Source organism: Cucurbita moschata, unplaced genomic scaffold, assembly GCF_002738365.1.
Source record: "Cucurbita moschata cultivar Rifu unplaced genomic scaffold, Cmos_1.0 Cmo_Scf00041, whole genome shotgun sequence".
In the NCBI taxonomy this organism is placed as follows: domain Eukaryota; kingdom Viridiplantae; phylum Streptophyta; class Magnoliopsida; order Cucurbitales; family Cucurbitaceae; genus Cucurbita; species Cucurbita moschata.
Genome location: NW_019268557.1, coordinates 1,767,402 through 1,788,475, shown reverse-complemented (window position 1 = coordinate 1,788,475; position 21,074 = coordinate 1,767,402). Strand labels below are relative to the sequence as shown.

Genomic DNA, 21,074 nt, shown 5'->3' with positions numbered 1-21,074 from the left:
TTAAAAAAAAAAAAAAAAAAGTATTTTTTTTTCAATTTTACAAAATTATTAAAGATAAATTTTATAGTTAATACTCTAATTTTCCTTTGATTATTTTCCCTTTTTTCCGTTTTTTTATAAAAAATAACCCATTTTTCATTTATTTACTAAAACGAGATTAGTTATTATTATTTTTTTTTCCAAATTCAATCTAATGAAATTAATAATGTCAACATTATAATTTTTCTACTCCAAGTAATTTAATAATTATTATTTTTTTTGGTTTTATGTTTTTCAAAATTAAGTAAAAAATTTATAAACGCTATATAAGGCAAAAATTTAAAATTAAAAAACTAATTAATTTTTTTAAATAGTGTTTTTAAGACATGTTTTATGAAACACTACTCTTAGAACGTCTCTATTTAATTATTAGAAGAGGCAAACAAACAAAAACAAGACTAATAAATTGAAGTCGAGGATACGAACAACCTTTTTTGTTCAACAAATATAGATTATATCACAACTTTTTAATTCATATAGAATAAATTTTACACGAGTAAATCCCAACAAACATGTAAAAAAAAAAAAAGAAAAAAAAAAGTTACAGATGAATAATTTCTTCAACCCCATATTCCACAAACAAGAAAAGGACACGACCCAAATGGATGCATAAAATGGAAACACAAAGAAGAAGAAGAAGAAGAATGAAATGATATCAATGGGCATTCTTGAGGGACAAGGCAGAGAACAAGATGAGTAGGAGGAAGAGCAAAACAGCAGCAAAAGAGCCCACCACAGCCCCACTCGCTTGTTGGCAAAAGTCCCCAAATTGGTTGCACACTGCTAGCCAGTTCGTGCTTGAGTTCCCACTGTGTGCAAGCGCCACCACTGCCGCCGCCGCTCCTGCTGCCGCTGTGCTCAACGCCAAAGCCACCTGCAAACCACGACATATACTTTCTTTAATGGAGTCCTAGAAAATGATCATTTTATAAGTAAGGAATATATTTCTATTGCTACGAGGTCTTATAAAGTCTTTGGGAGCTCAATGTAGTCACGAGAGCTTATGCTCAAAGTGGACAATATTATGCTATCGTAAAGAGTTGTGGTTCTTAATAATATCAAATCATTGTAGAGAGTCATGGTTCTTAACATTGGGAAAGCTCGAAACAAAGTCACGAGAGCTTATACTCAAAATAGATAAATATCATACAATTGTAGATAGTCGTGGTTCCTAACCGTCATTTTCGAGGATCGTATGAGGTTTTTCGAGGGAGCTCAAAGCATCAAAGTGGACAATATCATACTATTGTGGAGAGTCGTAGTTTCGAGAGTTTTACGTGAATACTTACGGAGTCCAAAATCAAGAGGAGAAGGCGAGGCCCAGCAGCATGGGGACGAATAATGCAAACAATTGAGAATGGAAGTGATAGAACCACATATCCCGCAACGATTCCCATTACGATCACAAAAAACCTGCAAATTTCAATTAAAAAATTCAATTATTTGTTTAAGTAATTCAATCGCAATAAGAAGAGTATTTTTAAAAAAAATGAAAACCACCCAACTGGAAAGTGGGCAAATCGTCGTAGCTAGCCTCGAACTGGAAGAACTGAGTGAAAAACGGCAACGTTTGGCCACTGGTTCCCATGGTGGCTGCCGCCGCCAGCGCCGAGGAAAGGGCGCCGATTCTCAGAACGATGTCGAAAATGGCAAGCCCACGTTTCATCCGGTGGGTTCCCCTGTCTGGCCGGATTGGGACCTCCGCCGCTAGCAACGGCGTCGTGCTCTTCTTCTTCCCAATTGAGCCGCTGTTGGTGGTCTCGGAGGCAACATTGATGGCAGAGGATTCGGCGTTCTTCATTTTTGGGTGATGGGAGAAGGAAAATTGTGAGGATTCGCTGTTCTTAATTGAGAAGAATGGGAGCAAATTGTGAGTGATGGGAATGTTGAAGAGAGTTGGGAGTTAAATAAAGAGAGGAATTTGGGTTTGATCGGTTGTTGGAGCAGATAAAGTGAAGGGAGTTGTTGTTGTTTAAAACTTCTCCATTTGGGTTTCATCAATAACACTGAGAGATGGAGAAGGTGTTGCATTATGGGGAAGATGAGTTGGGGAAGCAGCTAAGCAGCTAATCCAATATCAATATATGATTTACAATTTTTTTTAATAAGTGTTTTGACCAGTTATATGCTTCCGGTAGGAGAGTTTTTTTTATATACTTTTTATTTCGTTCCTTTTTTACCGTACGGTCATATTTCGTTCCTCTCTACAGCCAATGTAAGATCTGATGCCAGTGTCTTCGTTAGCACCTCTCTACAGCCAATGTAAGATCTTACCGTTCCTCTCTACAGCCAATGTAAGATCTGATGCCAGTGTCTTCGTTGGCACACCTTGCTCTATACCATTTTTTTTTTTGGCTCTATACCATTTTTTTTGGCTCTATACCATTTTTCGATTTATGCATGTCATCCTTGTATAGGGTTATACTAATTTTCTTTGTATTGTTCCAATTTTTTAAATTATAAAGAATATTCTCGAGCAATATAGTTGATATCAATAAGAATATTCTAGAACTATAGAGTTGATATCAATTTTCCTCTCAAATTTTAAAAGTTTTATATTCTTAAAATTTATTTTAAAATAATTGTTGAAGAAAAAAATAAACAAATTTCAAGACTGTTTTGAAACCAGCTTCAACGGTTAATATATATATATATATTTAAGTTTATGAATATAAATGAAACCAACCCCATAATTCAGCAACATCTTTGATAATTTAACATTTTAATTGCATTATAATATATATATATATATATACCAACATGAATATTACTCGATTAATTTATTTTATATATTATTAAACCCCATAAAAGCTACCGATATAGTATCAAGATATATTTAAGAACCTAGCAAACACAATAAAATAAAAAGATTTATTCAAAACAAAATTGAAAATGTAAGAATGTATCGAACATTTTTCAAAGTATCCAAATCAAATAAATACAAATTTATAAATTTAAGGACCAAATTTATAATTTAACCTCAAATTATACACAGACGTTCTTGATATAATCTAAAAGTGTCCTTTTCACAAGATTTTTCTTTTATTCAATATAATAAATAAGATATGAAAATTTAAACCTCCAATGTCAAACAAACAGAAAAAAATCGATGTTAATTACCAATCAGCTTAATAAAGTAAGCTCTAATCATGGACAAGCTCAAGCAATTCTACTAATCGCTGCAAATAATCACTTCAGACGCAAACATTCCCATAAAAGAGTTTCCAACCACCAAAGCCAATCATATCTACAATTCTAAAGAATCTTGCACCTAAATATCTCATAAAACTTTCTTCCATGGGAAAGGCATCTCCCATAACAGCACAAGGGGGTTATAATAAGACACTCTAGACGCCTCCCAACCAGACACTGCCTAAGACAAGCCATTTGATAGCTGAAGAAACGTAAAAGCTCTACGATATACAGATGACTCCTAATTTTCTATGATTCGGTAGGAAAAAATGCAGTACAACTATCTCTAGCAGTAGCAGTAAGTTTCCAAACCTTTATTTTTCTCCAGGCCAAACTCGAAGATATCGATCAGTTGCGACTCAAGAGATGCTGGAAATCTTGACCAATACTTTGTCGATGCGGGCAAAAACAAACACTGCTTCGTCTATCTCCTGTAAAGTTTTCAAAAGAACTCCATAATAGACACTATCAAGTTCATGTTTCAATTGAGCTTGCCTGGTTTTTTGGTCGGATGCAAAAGATCTCCATTTTCTCCAAGGGGGGAATCGTCGATGATGACTGAGGAAACAGGACAATGTCCATTGGATTTGATAGATGTCGGGCTCTCCTTCGAGGCAGGAATGTTCGATTCCGTTGCTGTAATTAGCGCTTCCGTAGCTTCTTGCTGTTGTAGGGTTTCTAAGCGCCTCAATGATGGCACATCTCCTTCACAGTATCTCTGCCACATTTTACGATATGTGGACTCCAAATGAAGGATGAAATTTGGCCCATCACAAACGGGAGACTTTGACATAAGATTCCGAAGACTCATTCTTAAGTAAGAAAGTGCAGTTATATCAGATGCTAGCTGCAACGCCAACTTTACATATTCCTCCTCATTTTTAGCAACCAGGTGTCCTAAACCTGCTTAGAAACGTGCAAAATGTCGAGTATTAATTAATGGCGACAGATCGCAATTATTGAGATTAGGATCGTCTAGATAGATTTGAGAAAGCAACTAGATGTTCTACATATTTCCAATTTATTGTTCCAATTTCTACTTAAGTACTACTGGTGTCTACAAAAACAATGGGGGCGATATCGATCGTCCCTTACTATTTTTGGAACATTATCGTCAGTCTTTTCCTTCTACCTTCACCTAGTTCAGAACCTAACCAGTAGTAAAAAAATTTCAAGTCAAAGGTTCAAAGGGAAAAAGAAGGATCTATGGAAAAACATTTCCCCATTTAGAAATTTTCATATATTAAATGAAAAGCTTGATTTCATATTTGAAAAGGGTGGAAGAAAAAAGGGAAAAATGGTAAAAAGAAACATGGGAGCTCTGATAAGGTAGAAAACAGTGCATTTGATATTCTGGATGGAGTTTGGATCAAGGCCTTTTGTTTCATTCATGCAAAATCTACTTCGTTTATGAATCTCTCTCTATTTAGTTTGGCGGTGGTTAAATCTACCAAACAAGGCTACAAGAATGAAAGGATGCAAATTTAAACAGAACAAAAGTACACCTACTCACCAACATTGCTGAGAAGACTAACACCAACATTGTGAGCATGAACAGATCCAGCCATTGTTACACATGGAACTCCCATATACAACGATTCACATGTAGTTGTAGTTCCAGCATATGGAAAAGTATCCAAACTACACAAATTACAAATAAGAATTATTAAAAATCTCAAAAAGAACAAGAAGGTAAAAATGGTACCATTAAATCTGAGATCCTAGATGCATTAGTAACCACATACATTGATCATCACAACCTCTCTTGTCAATCTTTCTTGCAGAAACAGAAGCAAATTCAGTAAGTACTAATTAAACTTGAGCGTAATTTATAGAAATTCTTTGAAGAGAGACTCTAGACCAAACGTTGATTAAATTGTCAACACCTGCATATTCCTTTAAACCAACAGCCTAAAAAGCTATTACTGATGTGTTTTAAAAGTGTTCGTCCTCTTTAATTGAGCAAGAAGAGAGAAGAAGTATTATTGACAAATGATTGGGTAGTGCATTAAGGAACAGAGTTTGCACGAAGATTCCTATTCCATGCAGCCATCCGCAGTACATTCAATCTTCGGAAAAATGATTCCAGATAGCAACGTCTGACTCAAAAATGAGTTGGTCAAGATCACTCGGAGAGCCAAGATCTAGCAGCAGCCAAACTAACATGAGACGTTATAATGACCATGCCAAGATCTAGTTGGAAGTAGCTTTTGAAGGGGTTAGCTACCATAGACTTGTCAATTCATTAGGCAATATATAGCAGCAGTATAACTGACATGAAATATTATAGTATCAATTTATCTTGTTTTAGGTTAGACTGCCAGCTACAGCAATCAAGAGCTATCGCCTTGATGCATGGTTTGGTTTGGTTTGGTGTAGCTTAGTATTTTATGTTCTTTTTTTCACGTAGGAAAAGATACTTGATAGATATGACACTGATATAACGATATACAGAAAAAGGGAATGCACCCAAAAGGCCTGAGGGTTACAAAAAGACCTTCCAGTTTAACAAAAGATCATTCGAACTGTAACTGGAATGCTGAGAGTAAAAACATTTCCATCAACCAGAAGCATGAACAGAAACCCTAGCACAAAAATTGTAAAATGGGAAGGATTTGTAGTTAAGAGTTTAATGGTTCTTCTTTGTCCAAGGGCCTTGGCGCGTGTTTCTTTTTAAAGGGAGGATTCTAGTTCCTTCTAATCATAAGAATGTCGCATATGCTTTTTAATACCTATATTTATATGTTTAGTTTTTTATTTTTAATATCATATCATTAAGTAAATAGTTAGCAAAAATATAGATGTATCTAAAACAAACGAATCTACATGTACACGATATGTCCCGAGTCTGATTTTTTTTTTTTTTTTTTTCAAATGATACATTGTTGTGATCATGTTGCATCATGTCCTCGTTTCTGCTTTCAACTCAACACAACATAACCCAAAAAAAAAAGAAAAAAACAAACCACGTAATATAAGGTAAAAAATCTTCTCAAATTTTACCTTATATCCATTAAGGAGTAAGCCTGCATATGGTCATGGTTCAGTAGAATAAGAGGAAGAAGATCAACCCGTTGCGATTCCAAACCGAGCTGCTCCAAGGTTGAAAGAAATCTTTGTCGCACACTATCACAACCGAAGGGTTTACACTTCACCACGAGTCTAGAATTCGGTATGGCACATAGAATCCTCGCCCAAACTTGTAAAACTTTAGGCGTAATCTAATGAGAGGCAAAAGGAAGGAGAAACGGCAATGCCCATCATTAGAACACAAATTTAACCATGCAGAAATTGTATGGTTATAGTTACCTTCAAAGAAATGAATGATTAATTGGATAAAAAAGGAAGGAAAAAAAAAAGGAAAGAAATGCATGAAGACAAATATAAATTTATTGTTAATCTATACCTTTGCAAGATTATTGAAGCTACCAAATGTAATGAAGCCATTAGAAAGGGCTGGAGCACTGGAAACAGTACCAGCTTCAGGAGAAGGTGTATAACAAAGGAAGGATTCTGGCAACCTAACCAACTCCTCAACGTGCCTGTGATAAATAATCGCATGATAACGCACATAATTGATGTAAAATACAACTCCACAAGGTTTGTGCTTAAATTAGTATATACAGGAGACCTACTTCTGTTTTGTATTGGGAGGATCTGCCAGTGCATCTGAAATCCGGTAATCAATAGTGGGCAAGCCAGTTGTGTTTGGGTAGCCTATCCAAGTTACCTAAATAAAACCCAGCACCGTCCATCAAAAGTTAACAAAACATTAGAAGATCTGAAAAACTGTAACTGGAAAATTCTAAAGAGTAAGTAAGAAATATGCAATAATAAAAGCGGAGACTTGAGGTAAAAATCACTAAATCCATTTCTGTGTTTCTCATTTTCGGAAAAAGAAACTAGTTTCATCAAATAAATGTAACTATCGAGGATGGGGAAGGAAAACTAAAGCCCTAAGCTAATAAAGGAAAACTAATTTCATCAAATATATAAACTGTCAAATCATTTAATATGAACATGACATTAATATAAGGGCAAATATCAAAAGCATCTGTAAAGAAAATTCAGTAACATCGAAGCAGGTATCATCAGCTAAACTCTTGAAGACACTGAAGCACAGTGCCAATTACATAAAAATACATTCAACAATACATAGACAACTATTTTATACAGCAGGACACCAAAATGTAGATGGTAGTCAGTTCAAAAACCAAAGATGATGCAAGCTAATGAAACAATAGTCTGTCAACGAAAGAACAAGAAGTATTTATTCCAGCATACCTGAAGAGGCGCAGGTCTACATGCCATCATCCCCAACTTGTTATTAGCTGTATGGCCAGTAAGCTCCACCAAGATATCCACTTTGTCTTCCCTGACCATGCTTGCAACCTTTTTTTCATCAATTCCATATATATCCCTCCAAACCCCACCTTGTTTTAAGACTTTATCTCTAAACCTAATAGTTTTTGCATCTCCCTGTAAAATCATGTGAAACGATCAGTATTGTAACTAAAGCAGTGAAAAATAGCAGGAATGGACCTCTTTTTTTGGTATAAACTTCCAGGAAAAAAGAATGGAAAGATAGTTAACAGAGTAATTCAGGAGTTGTAGAGCAAATAAAGTTATAACATTGAACTTCAAGTCGAGTTAATGAGAATTTTGAAAGTACAAACATTAGAGGATGGCAATCATGACAACGTTTACAAGAGAGGAATTTGAAAGAATCTGCGAACTGGTAAGCTTGGGAATATTACTGATAAAGTTTGAGAGTCATTGGAATCTCAAGAAAGGGTACTTTCAGTACTAGTATCATGATAAGGGAATCGCTTTGATAACAAAACTATATATGGTGCAAAGTGATAAGTAAAACAAAAATTAAATAATCAAACATAATAAAAAGCTCGCAACAATGTAACTGTATACCTTCACAACAGCAGAATAGACTACAACTTTGTAATTTGCATAATCATGATGGACTAGCGGGGCTTCAATGAAATACGACACTGAGTGAGTAAAATAATCGGGAGACACATAGCCAATAACAAGTGGACGCTCTGGATCTTTAGGGTTATCCCATGATTTATATTGTGGATACAGCCTCATAAATCGCCTGCCCCAATCCCTATATAATCACCAACAAATCTAGTTAAATATAGGACCTCAACTCAAGTTAACATCAAAGCTACAAAAAACATTTGACATCAACATATTTTAATATTCATCAGTATAGTAACAATAAAATAAAAAAAATATGCTAGTGTATGTTGCTGATCACAGAGCAAAAAGAAAATCTGCAGGTAAACTATGGTTCTCTCATCAACATAAAGGAAGAACTTCCCAACAATTCTCCATACAGTTTCAAATAAGGTAATCAAGCTTGTTCCTTAAAATCATGCCCCAGAATGCTTTATCTAGACAAACAGACACAAGAAGTGCAACCGGCTACGGTGGATTTGAACTGTTCGAAGAATCTCAAACCAACCACAGTGGAACTGCTTTTTACTAACAACAACCAAAATACTGAACGACATCTCTGTCAAACAGGTCACTTCATAAGGCAAACTTATAATGTCCTCTCAACCAACCTCCCTTGGTCCGACCCTGAGAGCATGAGAAGCATTTAAGGAGCAACAACTTTGTAGCCTTTATCTTGCAGCATAATAAGTACTTAGTTGTGGTGAGGAATAGTCAATCGAACAATTCATTCTGGATGAGTCAGTCTGAGCAGTTGCTTGCAGGTGGTCTAGGGCTATTATGACAGTTAATTGATTAAGATAATTCATCCACACATGACGAAATTCACAATCACAAGTTTCCAGTTCACTTACTAATTGGATTCTCCACTTATCATCACAGAAATAACTTTTCTAGGGAGTTTGAATTGCCCTAGAGTTAAGAATGAGCATCTTTCAGGGTTTTCTTTGACTTTTAATAGGATCTAATGCGATGTACAGTGTCACGGGTCTAAATCTAGCTTTTGCCTTCATGTCAGGCTTTTGATATTGAGCTGTCCTTAGACGACATCTTACTGCATCTACATACATGTGGAGTTTGAATTTTTAGAGTTAATAAGAATATCCCTCGTCACTCAATGGAGGATTTTTCTTAATTATAAACAGATAGAATTCTTCTTTATATTTATTTCATCATATCAATGAAATGATTTGTGTTTCCCATAAAAAAGATATATTTATAAGAAAAAAACTTTGATTTGCTTTATTATAGGAATATTAAGATGATTAGAAACAATAAAAATAAAAGCAAAATGGTAAAACAAAGTTAAAGCATGCACGCAAGATTGCTAATGTAGGGGGTTTTAGGGTGGAGGAACCATCTGAAACCTGTGAGCCTCGTAGAGTTTATGTTTGTATCCTTCATCAATGTAGTTCATAGCAAGCAATCGGTTCTGAAAGAACAAGAAATTAATGAGCAAGAAATCTTTGTCTGAGGAAGAAAGTACAAATTTAGAAAGAAGACAATTTTATTGCGTTGTGTACAAGGAACCATATTCATCCTTTTTCTTTCCACATTAACTTATGGCTGGATTCTTTTTCCAATAAGAATCCATTTATGTATTGTGAAAAAAACACCAGGACAAACACCAAACACATCCCCAGCCCTAGGTTGTGAGATAATTGAGATGGAAAGGAAAGACGCGTGGGGGAAGTCATTAGATAAATATAGAGAGAACTGCATGAAAAACACCAGGAGACTCCAAACACCAAACTTTGCGGTCTGCGTAACCATAACACAAGAAAGTCCTTGAAAGATGGACGAGGCAAGAGACAACTCTAAAAGGCTTTTTAAAAGAACAAGGACATAAGACTCTCTAGATACCCATTTGGCACTACAAAATGAATAAAGAGCTACCTGGCCAGCATTCCGAGAGTCAGGGTCTATTTTAAGGCAGCGCTCATAAGCATCAACTGCCATGGAAATGTTTCCAGCATCCCTATGCAAAACTCCTGCAAAAGTAATCAAATGGCCATTTTAAATCTTGTTTTTGTTATTATTATTATTATTATTATTTTGTGTGTTTGGGGGGGGGGCAAACTACAAAGGACTAATGTTGCATACCACAAAAAAGGTCCTCAACTATTCTTGTTCATAGATAATTTGACTCAAAAACAATTTTGAAAAAATAAATAAAAATAGACTTTGACCTCCAAAAGACAATGTAAAGAGAGAAAAAAAAGTAAATAGATCATGTTTTATCTCAGGACTACTGCATCTTTCAAAAATAAATAAATCATCTAAATTTTTGTAAAAAGAAAATAAATAATCTTAATCAACACTAAATATCAATGGGCTACAAGAGAAGAAAATTTATTAAGGCATGTTTGCCTTTTCTGTTTTTATTTATTTTTTTTTTATTTTTTTTTTTTAATACTATAACCATTTCCTTAACTTTTTATACCAGTTTTTCCATTTTCATTCAAGCTCTGCATTGATTCCCTTAAATCGAATAAACATCATTGTTTTATACTAATTAATTATATAGAGTTTGGGCTAATACTAAACAATAAAATGAGGTAGGCAGTGAATAAGTGTTGAGGTGGCTACAAATTCGGCTAAACAACTTTTTTCCTCATTACATTACATATAATTAACAAATATTTTACCAAATTGAGAGCTTTATTAAATTGTTTAGCAATGTTGATGAGTCTAAAATAATAGATATTCACACTTGGGATGCTTTCCAGAAACTATTATGAAAGAAAAACTACCAATGCTGTATGAAAAATATAATTCATAAACATGTGCAATGCATGTGCGCAATGAATCATATGACCATGAGAAGTAGTAAGGTCCCACATAAAAAAAATTCAATGATATATAAGAAAAAGAACAATCCCAATAAAACAAATTACTAGTCCTAATCAAAATAAATGAAGATCGAAAATTTTCAGCACAATCACGTGACAGAGCTGAACATTTTACACGGGCGCATTCAAGGATAAAATTGTACATTCCAGAGAAAAAGTTCAGAATGGACCTAAGTTATTGTAAGCTTCTGCATAAGTTGGATTTGCAAGAATAGCTTTTTCAATCATGCTTGCTGCAGCATCCATTTTCCCCTGATTATAGATGCAAATTTATGAATTCAGCATCCCAAGTAAAAGTTCACTTAAAATTCTACCATCAGTAATGAGTTAGTACACACACCTGGACCGTGTAGACAACACCAAGATTGTTCAAGGACTGAGAAAAGTTGGGCTTTATTGACAAGGCAAGCTGTAAATAGAAACACAAAAATGATAGAAAATCTACAATGTCAACGTTATAGAAGTCACATAGGAGAAGGAAAAAATCAAGTGGATGACTAGGGAAAGAAGTAAGCTTACTTGATAACATTCTACTGCTTTGTCCAAGTTGTCCTGATCCTTATATATAACTCCTAAATTATTACATGCCTCCGCACAATGAGGATTGAAATGAAAAGCTAGCTCATAGGAAACAATAGCCTGCAGAGCCAAGGAGATTAGGAAGTTCAGTGAGCGGAAGGGAGAGAGATAATGGATGGTGAGAACATGCATATCTGCGTACAAAAGAAACACTAAGGGGAGGGAGAAGAAAGGAATTTGTCCTCCACAAGAGCTAACCTTGTCAAACTTGAGCATTTCACCATATGCAACCCCAAGATTGTACAGAGCATCAGCATAATGCCAATTGTAATACAGAGCTCTCTTATAATATGCTACACCCTGGTTTATATCCCCCTCCAGTTTAACCTGAAAACAAATTTAACTTCATAATCAGGAACCCTCAACAAAATCTTAAGAGGAAATTTAATAATATAGATAACTTTAAAAAATAAAAAAATAAAAAATAAAAAAAAGTAGTTTTTGAGCCTGTTCTAACTCCTAATATAAAGAAAGAAAAGGGGAAAAGACCAAAAAAAGAGAAAAAATTGATTGTCCTTGATACTAGCAAATTTAAAGTGAGATGATAATTTTAATAGGATTTTATAGCGAAGTGAAGGATCATCTCCTTTCCAGGTTCCATAGCCAAAGATCTCATGCGAAATAAGTAAATGGCTGATAACAGAAGTGAGAGACCAGCGCATTCCTCAATGTCAGCTTTATTCAAGTTCCTCCCTTGTCTAAGGTTCCAATTGTCAAATTACGCAGTCCATGATTCTGACTTCTCTACAAGGAGATAAATTATCATAGGGGAAACAGTGATGCCAAAGGAACATCCAACAGCCAATGGTCGTGCTAAAAGGAGGTGGTTGCTCCATTGCTAATTTTGCAAACCAATCTATCCATCTTGAATAAGGCTTTGGTGCTTCAAAATCTTTTTCCAGGCGGCATTTGCAGAGCTTATGATCTATTGTTGGGCCTACTATTGAGAGAAGATTTACCATATTTTGTATCAATAATTTGCCTCCAAATAGCTTTATTCTCTTTCTGATACCTCCAAATTCAATTAGCCAAGAGTGCTCCGTTTCTTATTGTGTAGACCGAGACCCTTTGCTTCATGGGAAAGAGAGTTTTGTCCCATCTAATAAGGTGTAAACCTGAAGAATCAATTGAGCCTTTCCAGAGGAAATTTCTGTAAAAAATTTCTACAGTAAAGCCAACCCTTAAGGTAATTTGGGGGGGGTTAGATAGGATTGCTTTAGTACGCGTAAGCCTACCACCCTTGGCAATATGAGAATGTTTCCTCGTCCTCCTTTCTACACATGGGAGAAAAGTTTCAGTCTCTTCACAATATCCTAGAGAGAATTGTCCGTTAACAAGTTCAATGCAATACTATTCACAAGTATTTTAGTATAATCAGAACCTTCACGCAGGCTTTCTGAAGCAAAAGGCAAAACACCTCGATACATAAAACCTTACAACAATTCTAGATTCTAGTCCAGCCAACTAACAACAAACAGACATGATGCGTGGAATTAAAATGGAGCACCAAACAATGTATCTTCACAGACACCCAGTATAAAAGTAGCAAAAGAAGAAAATTCTAAGGAAATCAATAAAATTTCAAAAAATTGAAAGGAGTCGGGAACCTTTGTTCCTAAATCTGTCAAGGCAATTGCCATATTATTCTTTGCAATCTCAAAGTTGGGTGAAACGGCTAGGCACCTGCACCACAGAGTAACCAATCAGCTAGATACATGACCAGAGCATTAAATAAACACAAATACCTAAGATCTGAGAAAAAATTAAGCAGATAAACAACAGATAGAAATTAATGGCAGCATAAAACAAATGAAAGGGTAAGACTACCTCTCATAACAGGCAATAGCTGACTCTAGATCGCCACGGTTTTTAAATATTACTCCCATGTTGCAATATGCTTCCGCATACATGGGTCTCTCAAATGCAGCCTTCTCATAGCAATTAAGGGCTGTGTCATATTGCATCATCTCAGAATAGACAACGCCAAGATTATAATATGCAGGCTGCAGTTGCATGGGAAGTAGAAGTATAAGAACATAGTTTATGCATGGTATAATTTAAAAGGTAGATGGCCTGAAGTAAGAATAAGAAGAGTTTTAAGATTACAGCATAGTGTGGATCTATTTTGAGGGCTTCATAGTACTTCTGAATTCCATCTTGACTGTCGCCAGAGAGTTTTAAGCTGGTCCCAAGGTCAGTCAAAACAACTGCTAGGCATTCAGCAGCTGGTCTGTAAGAAGGGTCTACTCTCAAAGCCTTTTTATATGACTGTACAAAGCAAATTGATCAAGAATACGCAGCAAAATTAACATCAAATTTTGCAAAATAAAAAACATAATTAACATACAACATAAGCAAAAAGTTGGGATGAGGTATTAAGTATAAAGACCCGCAACAGAAAAAACTAGGACTTTTATTTAGAGTAGAATAGGCGAGCATGCAAAAGGCCTCCCAGCTTGATTATGATTTCAAAACCAAAATTCACCCTTGGACCTACTGCTAACCAATCCTTACTCGGAGAAACTAAGAAATTAGCAAGTGAGAAATCAAGCTGCATGAACTCATCAGATAAAGGACCACTCATAAAAACGGCATGGTTGGAGAAAGGTAGTGTGTCAAGACTATAAGAATTATGAAATTTAGTAGACATTTAAAATGCAACATATACAGAAAATAAGAGATATCCCATTAAACATTTATCAACTTTTGGGCTTATTCATTTTCTATATTGAATAAGACAAACAAAAACAACAACTAATTTATGCATTAACCGTTAGTGTATCTGTCGGAGATGAAATCTAATAATAATAAGAATTCTGAAAAAGGAAATTTTCAGAAATATTAAAAGTGATAAAAGTATAACATGGAAGGGGACAAAAAAGCTAGGATTTTTCTATTGGTCTCCCAAATAATAAATTGATAATAGGCTATCAAATTGCCTTAGTCATTTGTTAGCTCATAGTGTGAGAATGGATAGGATTGTATCTCATCCTGTAGGTAACTCGCTTCTTCGTTCGAATCACTTGCAATTTTTACATGCAAGTGGAATTCTTTAATCTCTAAAAGAACACACCAAGAAGCCATTCAGGCTCCAGATCTGTCCATGACAATATCAATTACCACAAAAGAATTTTCTAAGAACGCAAGAATGTGGTAGATTTCTAAATATGAAGCCAAGAATGAAGGAATTGACCCGTCAATTATAGATTAGCAGGTAAGAAGAGACTTAAGGGAACTCAGGTATAGCAGTAATAGGTTTCAAATGAACTACATTCTTTATCTCTTACATGGGATGTTAAGTTTGTTTATCTTACAGACGTGAAGTTCCATAGCATACCTCAACAGCTTCCATAAGACGACCTTCTTCCTTGTATAGAATACCACGATGCGTGAAAGCGCGTACATTCTGTGGATCCAACCTGATGGCTTCTGCAAAACTTTCAAACGCAGGCTTGATCATGTTCTGCATCTGTAGGCATATTCCTTTGCCAATATGAGCTTCCAAATTTTCATTATCTTTCTCTAATACTTTCTCGTAGAGGACAAGCGCATCTGCAAATTTGTTTCTTGATTGAAGAATGTTGGCAAGGAAGAGATTATCCTTGCCTTCGACCTTCTTCTCTGCTGAATCGATACTCACCAGAGGTAAACTAGTGTTGGAAGAAGACTGTGATCCTTGCAAGAAACCATTTTCTCTCACAGGGATTATCTCCCTTCCACTGCTATCGCCTTGTTCTGTCCACTCCATTTATGCTACAACCTCAGATTACAGAATCAACAATCACCACTGGTAAAAAAACTCCACCATTGATACCTCCAAAACTAACTTAGCAACAGGCCCTAGAATGGCTCTAAAACAAAACCCACTGTACCAAGTCAGAAGAAGCTTCTTCAGCCTAACCTGTCTCAGAAAATGCTCCTCGAACCCTATTTCATTCGATTCCAATCATGAAGAAATATTAGATAAAAACCAGCTACACAATACCCAGTACCCAGCAACAAAATTCATTACACAACGGATAGAAATCCGAAATCCTTAAACCCAATAACTAATCAAACAAACAGCAAAACAATATAGACAAATAAAACACCAAAAAAAAGACGATCACTAAATAATCAAGAACAAGGCGTCAATAAAGAGTTCGAGCTTACACAAAATGTTCAATCCTCCCCCTCCGAGTTCTATATCATGTAAACCAGTAAACAAAGAACATTGACAGCAAATACCAAGAACTGACAAACTAACCCACTGATAGCGGAAGCTGCTTAAAACCCCCCCCTCCGTCAAGCCCACTGATAGAATCGGAAAAAGGAGAAGTGGTAGAGAGGAGGAAGGAAAAACCCAGCGCCGGTGACCGGAAGAGAGAGAGAGAGAGATGGTTGGTGATGAAAATGGCGGTGGCGTCAGCCGAGAAGTAGCGAGTCGTCTGCTCAGCTGCTCTGCTACTCTCTCTCTCTCCGTGAAGGCGTACGATGATTCGATATGCCCAAAATCCGTCGGTTAATGGGAAATTTAGTAACTTTTTCCTTAATAACAACCAATCGAACAGATTAGAGAAATTAGGGAATTGGATACGCCTTTGCCTCCGAAAAATTTGCGATTCACGCCAATTTCTACTTGCTTTATACGTGTTATGAACTAATGATCCCGTTGCCTTCCTTTTTATAATAAATAAATTATTTTTAAAAAATTCAATATTATTTTGTTTTACCCAATTTAAAAAAATCTAAAAAAATCCCGTAGGAACTGTACGATCTTTTCCCCTAATTGTATTGAATCAATATAAAAAAAAGAGGTCAGTGCCACGGCCCCTATTGTTTGATCCAATATTGACCGGGGACGAGCCCCGACTTGCATAGGTCCTTGGTTTGACCTCACGTAGTGGTCCTTGCTTTTAATAAAGCGGGAGTCCGTTCACATGTTGATTTATTTTTTTTATCGAGCCAACCCAACCAACTCAAAAAAATAGGATTATAACTCTGTTCTAAGATTATTATACCTTTGTAATTAATATTAATGAAATATGGTAATTTGTAACTGTCGTAAAGTATTTTTAAATAATTAAAAATACCCTTTTCCAAATGGGATGCGAAGCTCATAGTTCCAACTTTTAGCTGAACCAGATTCTGTTAATAAGCCTACATATGCACCAAAGGTAGCCAAAAGAAAGAAGGAGAAGAAGAAGAATCCCTCTTAGGTCGGACCTCAATTCTTGCCTTCTTCGTCGCGATTGAGGGCAAGAATCATCGCGCATCACTGCTGCCGGAACTTCTAGCTGATTGTAATGGCGATGACATTAGAAGGTACAGTTTGCAACTTTTCCATATTAATTTGATTTCTTGCGATGATAAGCCAGTTACTGAACTGAATTTTTGCCGGCTTAAGGATGAGCGCTTGAGAATTTATGCGTAAACTTAGTCTTGTACCAGGTTTCCGAACGATGGATTTTCGTCGACTAAGAATTTATTTGTTCGCAGCTATTATGGAACGAGGGATTTAAGGGAGCAGTGTCAATTTAAATTTAATGGGAAATTGTTGGGGATTGTATCTTCTATCTCGTATTTGAATGATGTTGTGGACATGGGGAAAATCATGCATGGCACAGGAACGGCTAGTCTCAGGGGATTTTTCATTGTTCATAAACTGTTGATTAATTTTCGTCGATGTTCTTAAGTACTTTATTCTCTGTATAGATAGTTACAGAATGTATGGAGCAAGAAAATGCAAAAACCCTTCCTGTATAGGATTGAAAGTGATCCCATGATCTTGAATTTGAGTGTGTGATCCCAATCGGTTGGAGAGGGGAACAAAACATTCCTTATAAGAGTGTGGAAACCTCTCCCTAATAGATGTGTTTTAAAGTCATGAGGCTGACGGTGATACGTAACAGGCTTAAGGCAACGAAGCATTTCTTATAAGGGTGTGGAAACCTCTTCCTAACATACACGTTTTAAAATCGTGAGATTGATGGCATTATGTAATGTGCCAAAGTAGATAATATCCGGTAGCGGTGGGCTTGGGCTGTTACAAAGGGTATCAGAGATAAATATCGGGCGGTGTGCCAGCAAGGACGCTAGGCTCCCAAGGGGTGGATTGTGAGATCCCATATTGGTTGGAGAGAGGAATGAATCATTCCTTATATGTGTGTGGAAACCTCCCCCTAACAGATGCGTTATAAAATCATGAGGCTGATGGCGATACCTAATGGGCCAAAGCGGACAATATCCGCTAGCGATAGGCTTGAGCTGTTACATTAAGTTTATCTCCCTGGCTATGAGAACAAATATAATTATATCTAATAACCTGCAAAATCAGGTCAAAACCACTCTCAATGAAGCTGTACAAAGTGATTCCATTTTCTAGCTTTTTAAGTATTCTTAACATGGTTGTTGGTCAATACTATATACCACTGCCCTTGGAGTTTCATTTAAACCATTTGGTCCATTTGTTGCTCGTTTTCGCCTTTAGATATATCTGTCATTTAACGTTAACTAATGTTCTTGATCTTCATCGGGTGGTGGCTCGTGCTGTTCGGGGAACATGGATGGACCTCATTTCTGCAGTGTGAGTCGAATTTGTCAATACTCTGTAACCATAGTTCTGTTTTCTGATGTCTAACTTTATGAAAAAAATCTAAGAAAACGTCCCTCGGTCGCGCAGGTTAGCTGGGCTCGCGTTTATGTTTTCTTCTAGCATCTTGCTACAGATTTTGGTATGTTTTATAGTACACTTGTAATGGTTCTCTATCAGGAGGATTCCCTTTTATCTCAGTATGATTGTTAGAATTTTGAACGACTATTTTTCACCTGATTTTGTTATCATCCTGGCAGGCTTGTGCACTATACAACAATTGGTGGCCTTTGCTATCAGGTGAACATTAAGTTTGTTAGTTTTCAATCGATAACTTCTAATGACTGCTAAGCATGTTTTCTCTGCAGCGTTGATGTACGTGCTCGTTCCAATGCCATGTTTATTTTTTGGAGGCGGGTCGACGCAGTTTCTGATTAGCCGAGACGGTGGAGGGTGAGTATCTCTTAAGCATTCATATTGAAAATAGGTTCTCTTCAATTAAATGAACTAACCTTATGGAGATATGCTTGTGTCATGGTTTTTGAGAAACACGATGTTCTTATTAATGATATCGTGATGCAAGTATATCGACAGTATTCATTATATCTCGTGGTGTCACCCCTTGCATGTTAGAAATCACGACTCTCCACGATGGTATGATATTGTCCACTTTGAGCATAAGCTCTCATGGCGGCTTCCCAAAAGGCCTCATACCAATGGAGATAGTATTCCTCACTTATAAACCCGTGATCTTCCACTAAATTAACCAAGGTGGGACTCAGACCCAATAATCTTCGATCCTCAACATTCCATACACTCCCATCGATTAATTGTATCGGTTCATTTAGAAGTCCACATCATTGTGCTTACAAAGATTGAAAACGTAACAATACCAACACTTGAGTGCCTCGTCCTTCCCTTCGTGTTCTAACTTTTATCCTTCTTTCTGGCTGGTGTTCGTGTCGTTGCGACTTTCTAGATGGATAGGTGCTGCTAAGTTCTTGACGGGAGCGTCAACCGTTGGGAGTTTGGCAATTCCTATTATCCTGAGGCATGCTCAGATGATCGACACAGGAGCCATGTTCATAGAATTCGTTTCGTTCTTCATTTTTGTTTGCACTGTGTTGTGCCTCCACCGTGTTAGCCTTGAAGATGATTGGTGATCCCATATTAATTCCAGAAGATTACAACAATTTCTTGTGTTAAATTTTAATGCGTTTCTTTTGAACAGTCGATAACAAGAAGAAACTTGCAGTGGGGGAAAGGAAACCGAGTTCTAAGTTTCTCATATGTAAATCAATCTAATGTATGATAGTAGTTCTCTTTTTTTCTTCTTTTCTTATTATGTTCTATTAATGCTTGTGAATAGAAATAAATCAGTATTTGGTAAATTTTTATTTAGTTCATCACTTTTTAAGTTAATCTTTTAGAAATATTTACTTTGATCTTTGCCTCAATTTTTTGTTCATTTAGGAATGTGGCTTCGTAAATATTCAAATTGCTGATATACACCATTTTTAATGTTCTCAAATGGAACTTTTTTTTCAAAATCGTCCCAGATTATTTGATAACAAAGAATTTGAGTTTTTTTTCGAATAGGTCTTTCTTTTTTGTTTTTCAAATTCTCTACCGGTTTCATCTCGAACAACATTCCTAACTTCAATTCAAAGCATTTTCCACACGTGCACTTTGGAATCTTTTAAAAAAACTCGTTGATTTTTTTGTAAAAGTTGAACTCCAACTCGATCAGGGGAGGCAAGAACATCGAAATTAAATAACTCACTACACAAACAAAAATAGAACCGACTCTAAGGATTAACCATAAGTAAAATAAGACAATAAACAAAACTTTTTTAGAGTTCTCTCGACCATTCTAAAGTTTTCATTTGATGTTTGGTTTATGGATCAAATAATTGTTAAATGTCATTTCTAATTATTAATAAAAACAAAGAATTGAACAAAAAAACGAGACCAATAATTGAGTTAAAAAGAAAAACAAAATTACTTTATAAAAAAAAAAAAAAAGAGTGTGAAACAACCAAAAGTTCTACTCATTTTATTTGGGTTTGCGTGGAAAATCCCAATAATATCATATATTTACGTGTATTATACCCCACGACCAAATTGACTTTTTACTATTTTTTCTAATATTATCATACACTATTTTTCATTTTATTTTTTAAATGTTCAAACATTTAATTACATATTTTTAAATATTATTTCATTCCATCATTTTAGTATTATGATTTTTTCAATAAACTATTATTTATTTTTGTAATTATAAATAGAAATATGTGTTTTAATTTATAAAAAATTTAAACACTAAAAACTAAAATATTACTGAAAGATGAGGGGCCAAAATAAAATGTTTATAAAATTTTTAAACCAAATTGAAATATGTACAAATTTTGAAGCTAAAATCAAATCTTTTACTTTACAAAATAATCATTATCGTTATTTATATGTTAAGAAATCTTATACACCATAATATAATAATAATACACTACAAATCACATAAATCATAATATAGGTTATAAAAACCTATAATGTTATCACATCTTTTTATTCTTTACACTAAATATATGTTTTCTTTAAATTCATTCTTATGATAAAGTTTTTTAAAAGATTTGTATTTAATATTTTTTAATTATATATATATATATATATATATATATATTTTGTCGTCAATGTTAAAATTATATTATGATCATTTTCCAAATTTTAAATGTTTACTTAAAAAAAACATTCAACAAAAGAAACTATTTTCTGTTTATTTTTTTCTGACGATATATGGACGGTCACAATTATAAAAAAAAAATGCTATAAAAAGTTTACGATAGCGTTTTTTTTTTTTTTTTTTTTGT

The 21,074-nt window shown here is 35.2% G+C and overlaps 3 protein-coding genes and 1 long non-coding RNA gene across 9 annotated transcripts; 1 reads left to right on the top strand and 3 right to left on the bottom strand.

Moving 5' to 3' along the window:
* Window positions 1–458: 458 nt before the first annotated feature.
* Window positions 459–1,997, bottom strand: LOC111433348 (casparian strip membrane protein 1-like). The gene is made up of 3 exons (XM_023070396.1): window positions 1,545–1,997; window positions 1,329–1,452; window positions 459–913 (listed from the first exon to the last, which is right to left on the bottom strand). The coding sequence occupies exons 1-3, from the start codon at window positions 1,838–1,840 to the stop codon at window positions 695–697; spliced, it is 639 nt and encodes a 212-aa protein (XP_022926164.1). The 5' UTR covers window positions 1,841–1,997; the 3' UTR covers window positions 459–694.
* A 1,131-nt stretch (window positions 1,998–3,128) lies between these two features.
* Window positions 3,129–16,257, bottom strand: LOC111433346 (probable UDP-N-acetylglucosamine--peptide N-acetylglucosaminyltransferase SPINDLY). Of its 5 annotated transcripts, none has more exons than XM_023070390.1 (18): window positions 15,792–16,257; window positions 14,977–15,566; window positions 13,746–13,907; window positions 13,467–13,642; window positions 13,247–13,322; window positions 11,838–11,966; window positions 11,580–11,699; window positions 11,401–11,469; window positions 11,231–11,312; window positions 10,105–10,199; window positions 9,576–9,640; window positions 8,158–8,356; window positions 7,516–7,710; window positions 6,867–6,961; window positions 6,638–6,773; window positions 6,235–6,452; window positions 4,745–4,872; window positions 3,129–4,137 (listed from the first exon to the last, which is right to left on the bottom strand). In XM_023070390.1, exons 2-18 carry the CDS (start codon window positions 15,385–15,387, stop codon window positions 3,713–3,715), a joined length of 2,781 nt encoding a protein of 926 aa, XP_022926158.1. In that variant the 5' UTR covers window positions 15,388–15,566; window positions 15,792–16,257; the 3' UTR covers window positions 3,129–3,712. The 5 variants fall into 5 exon arrangements, with proteins under 5 accessions (XP_022926158.1, XP_022926160.1, XP_022926159.1 ...); XM_023070392.1 differs by having other exon boundaries at window positions 3,713–4,137; window positions 14,977–15,505; XM_023070391.1 differs by having other exon boundaries at window positions 3,713–4,137; window positions 15,886–16,257.
* LOC111433351 lies at window positions 10,273–11,222 on the bottom strand. The gene is made up of 2 exons (XR_002708774.1): window positions 10,920–11,222; window positions 10,273–10,813 (listed from the first exon to the last, which is right to left on the bottom strand). It is a non-coding gene; the product is annotated as an uncharacterized LOC111433351 (long non-coding RNA).
* Window positions 16,258–16,737: 480 nt separating the features above from the next.
* On the top strand, window positions 16,738–19,544 carry LOC111433349 (vacuolar protein sorting-associated protein 55 homolog). Of its 2 annotated transcripts, none has more exons than XM_023070399.1 (5): window positions 16,738–16,943; window positions 18,301–18,352; window positions 18,471–18,510; window positions 18,579–18,663; window positions 19,190–19,544. In XM_023070399.1, the coding sequence occupies exons 2-5, from the start codon at window positions 18,320–18,322 to the stop codon at window positions 19,371–19,373; spliced, it is 342 nt and encodes a 113-aa protein (XP_022926167.1). In that variant the 5' UTR covers window positions 16,738–16,943; window positions 18,301–18,319; the 3' UTR covers window positions 19,374–19,544. The 2 variants fall into 2 exon arrangements, with proteins under 2 accessions (XP_022926167.1, XP_022926166.1); XM_023070398.1 differs by lacking the exon at window positions 16,738–16,943 and adding an exon at window positions 17,844–18,204.
* Window positions 19,545–21,074: the final 1,530 nt, after the last annotated feature.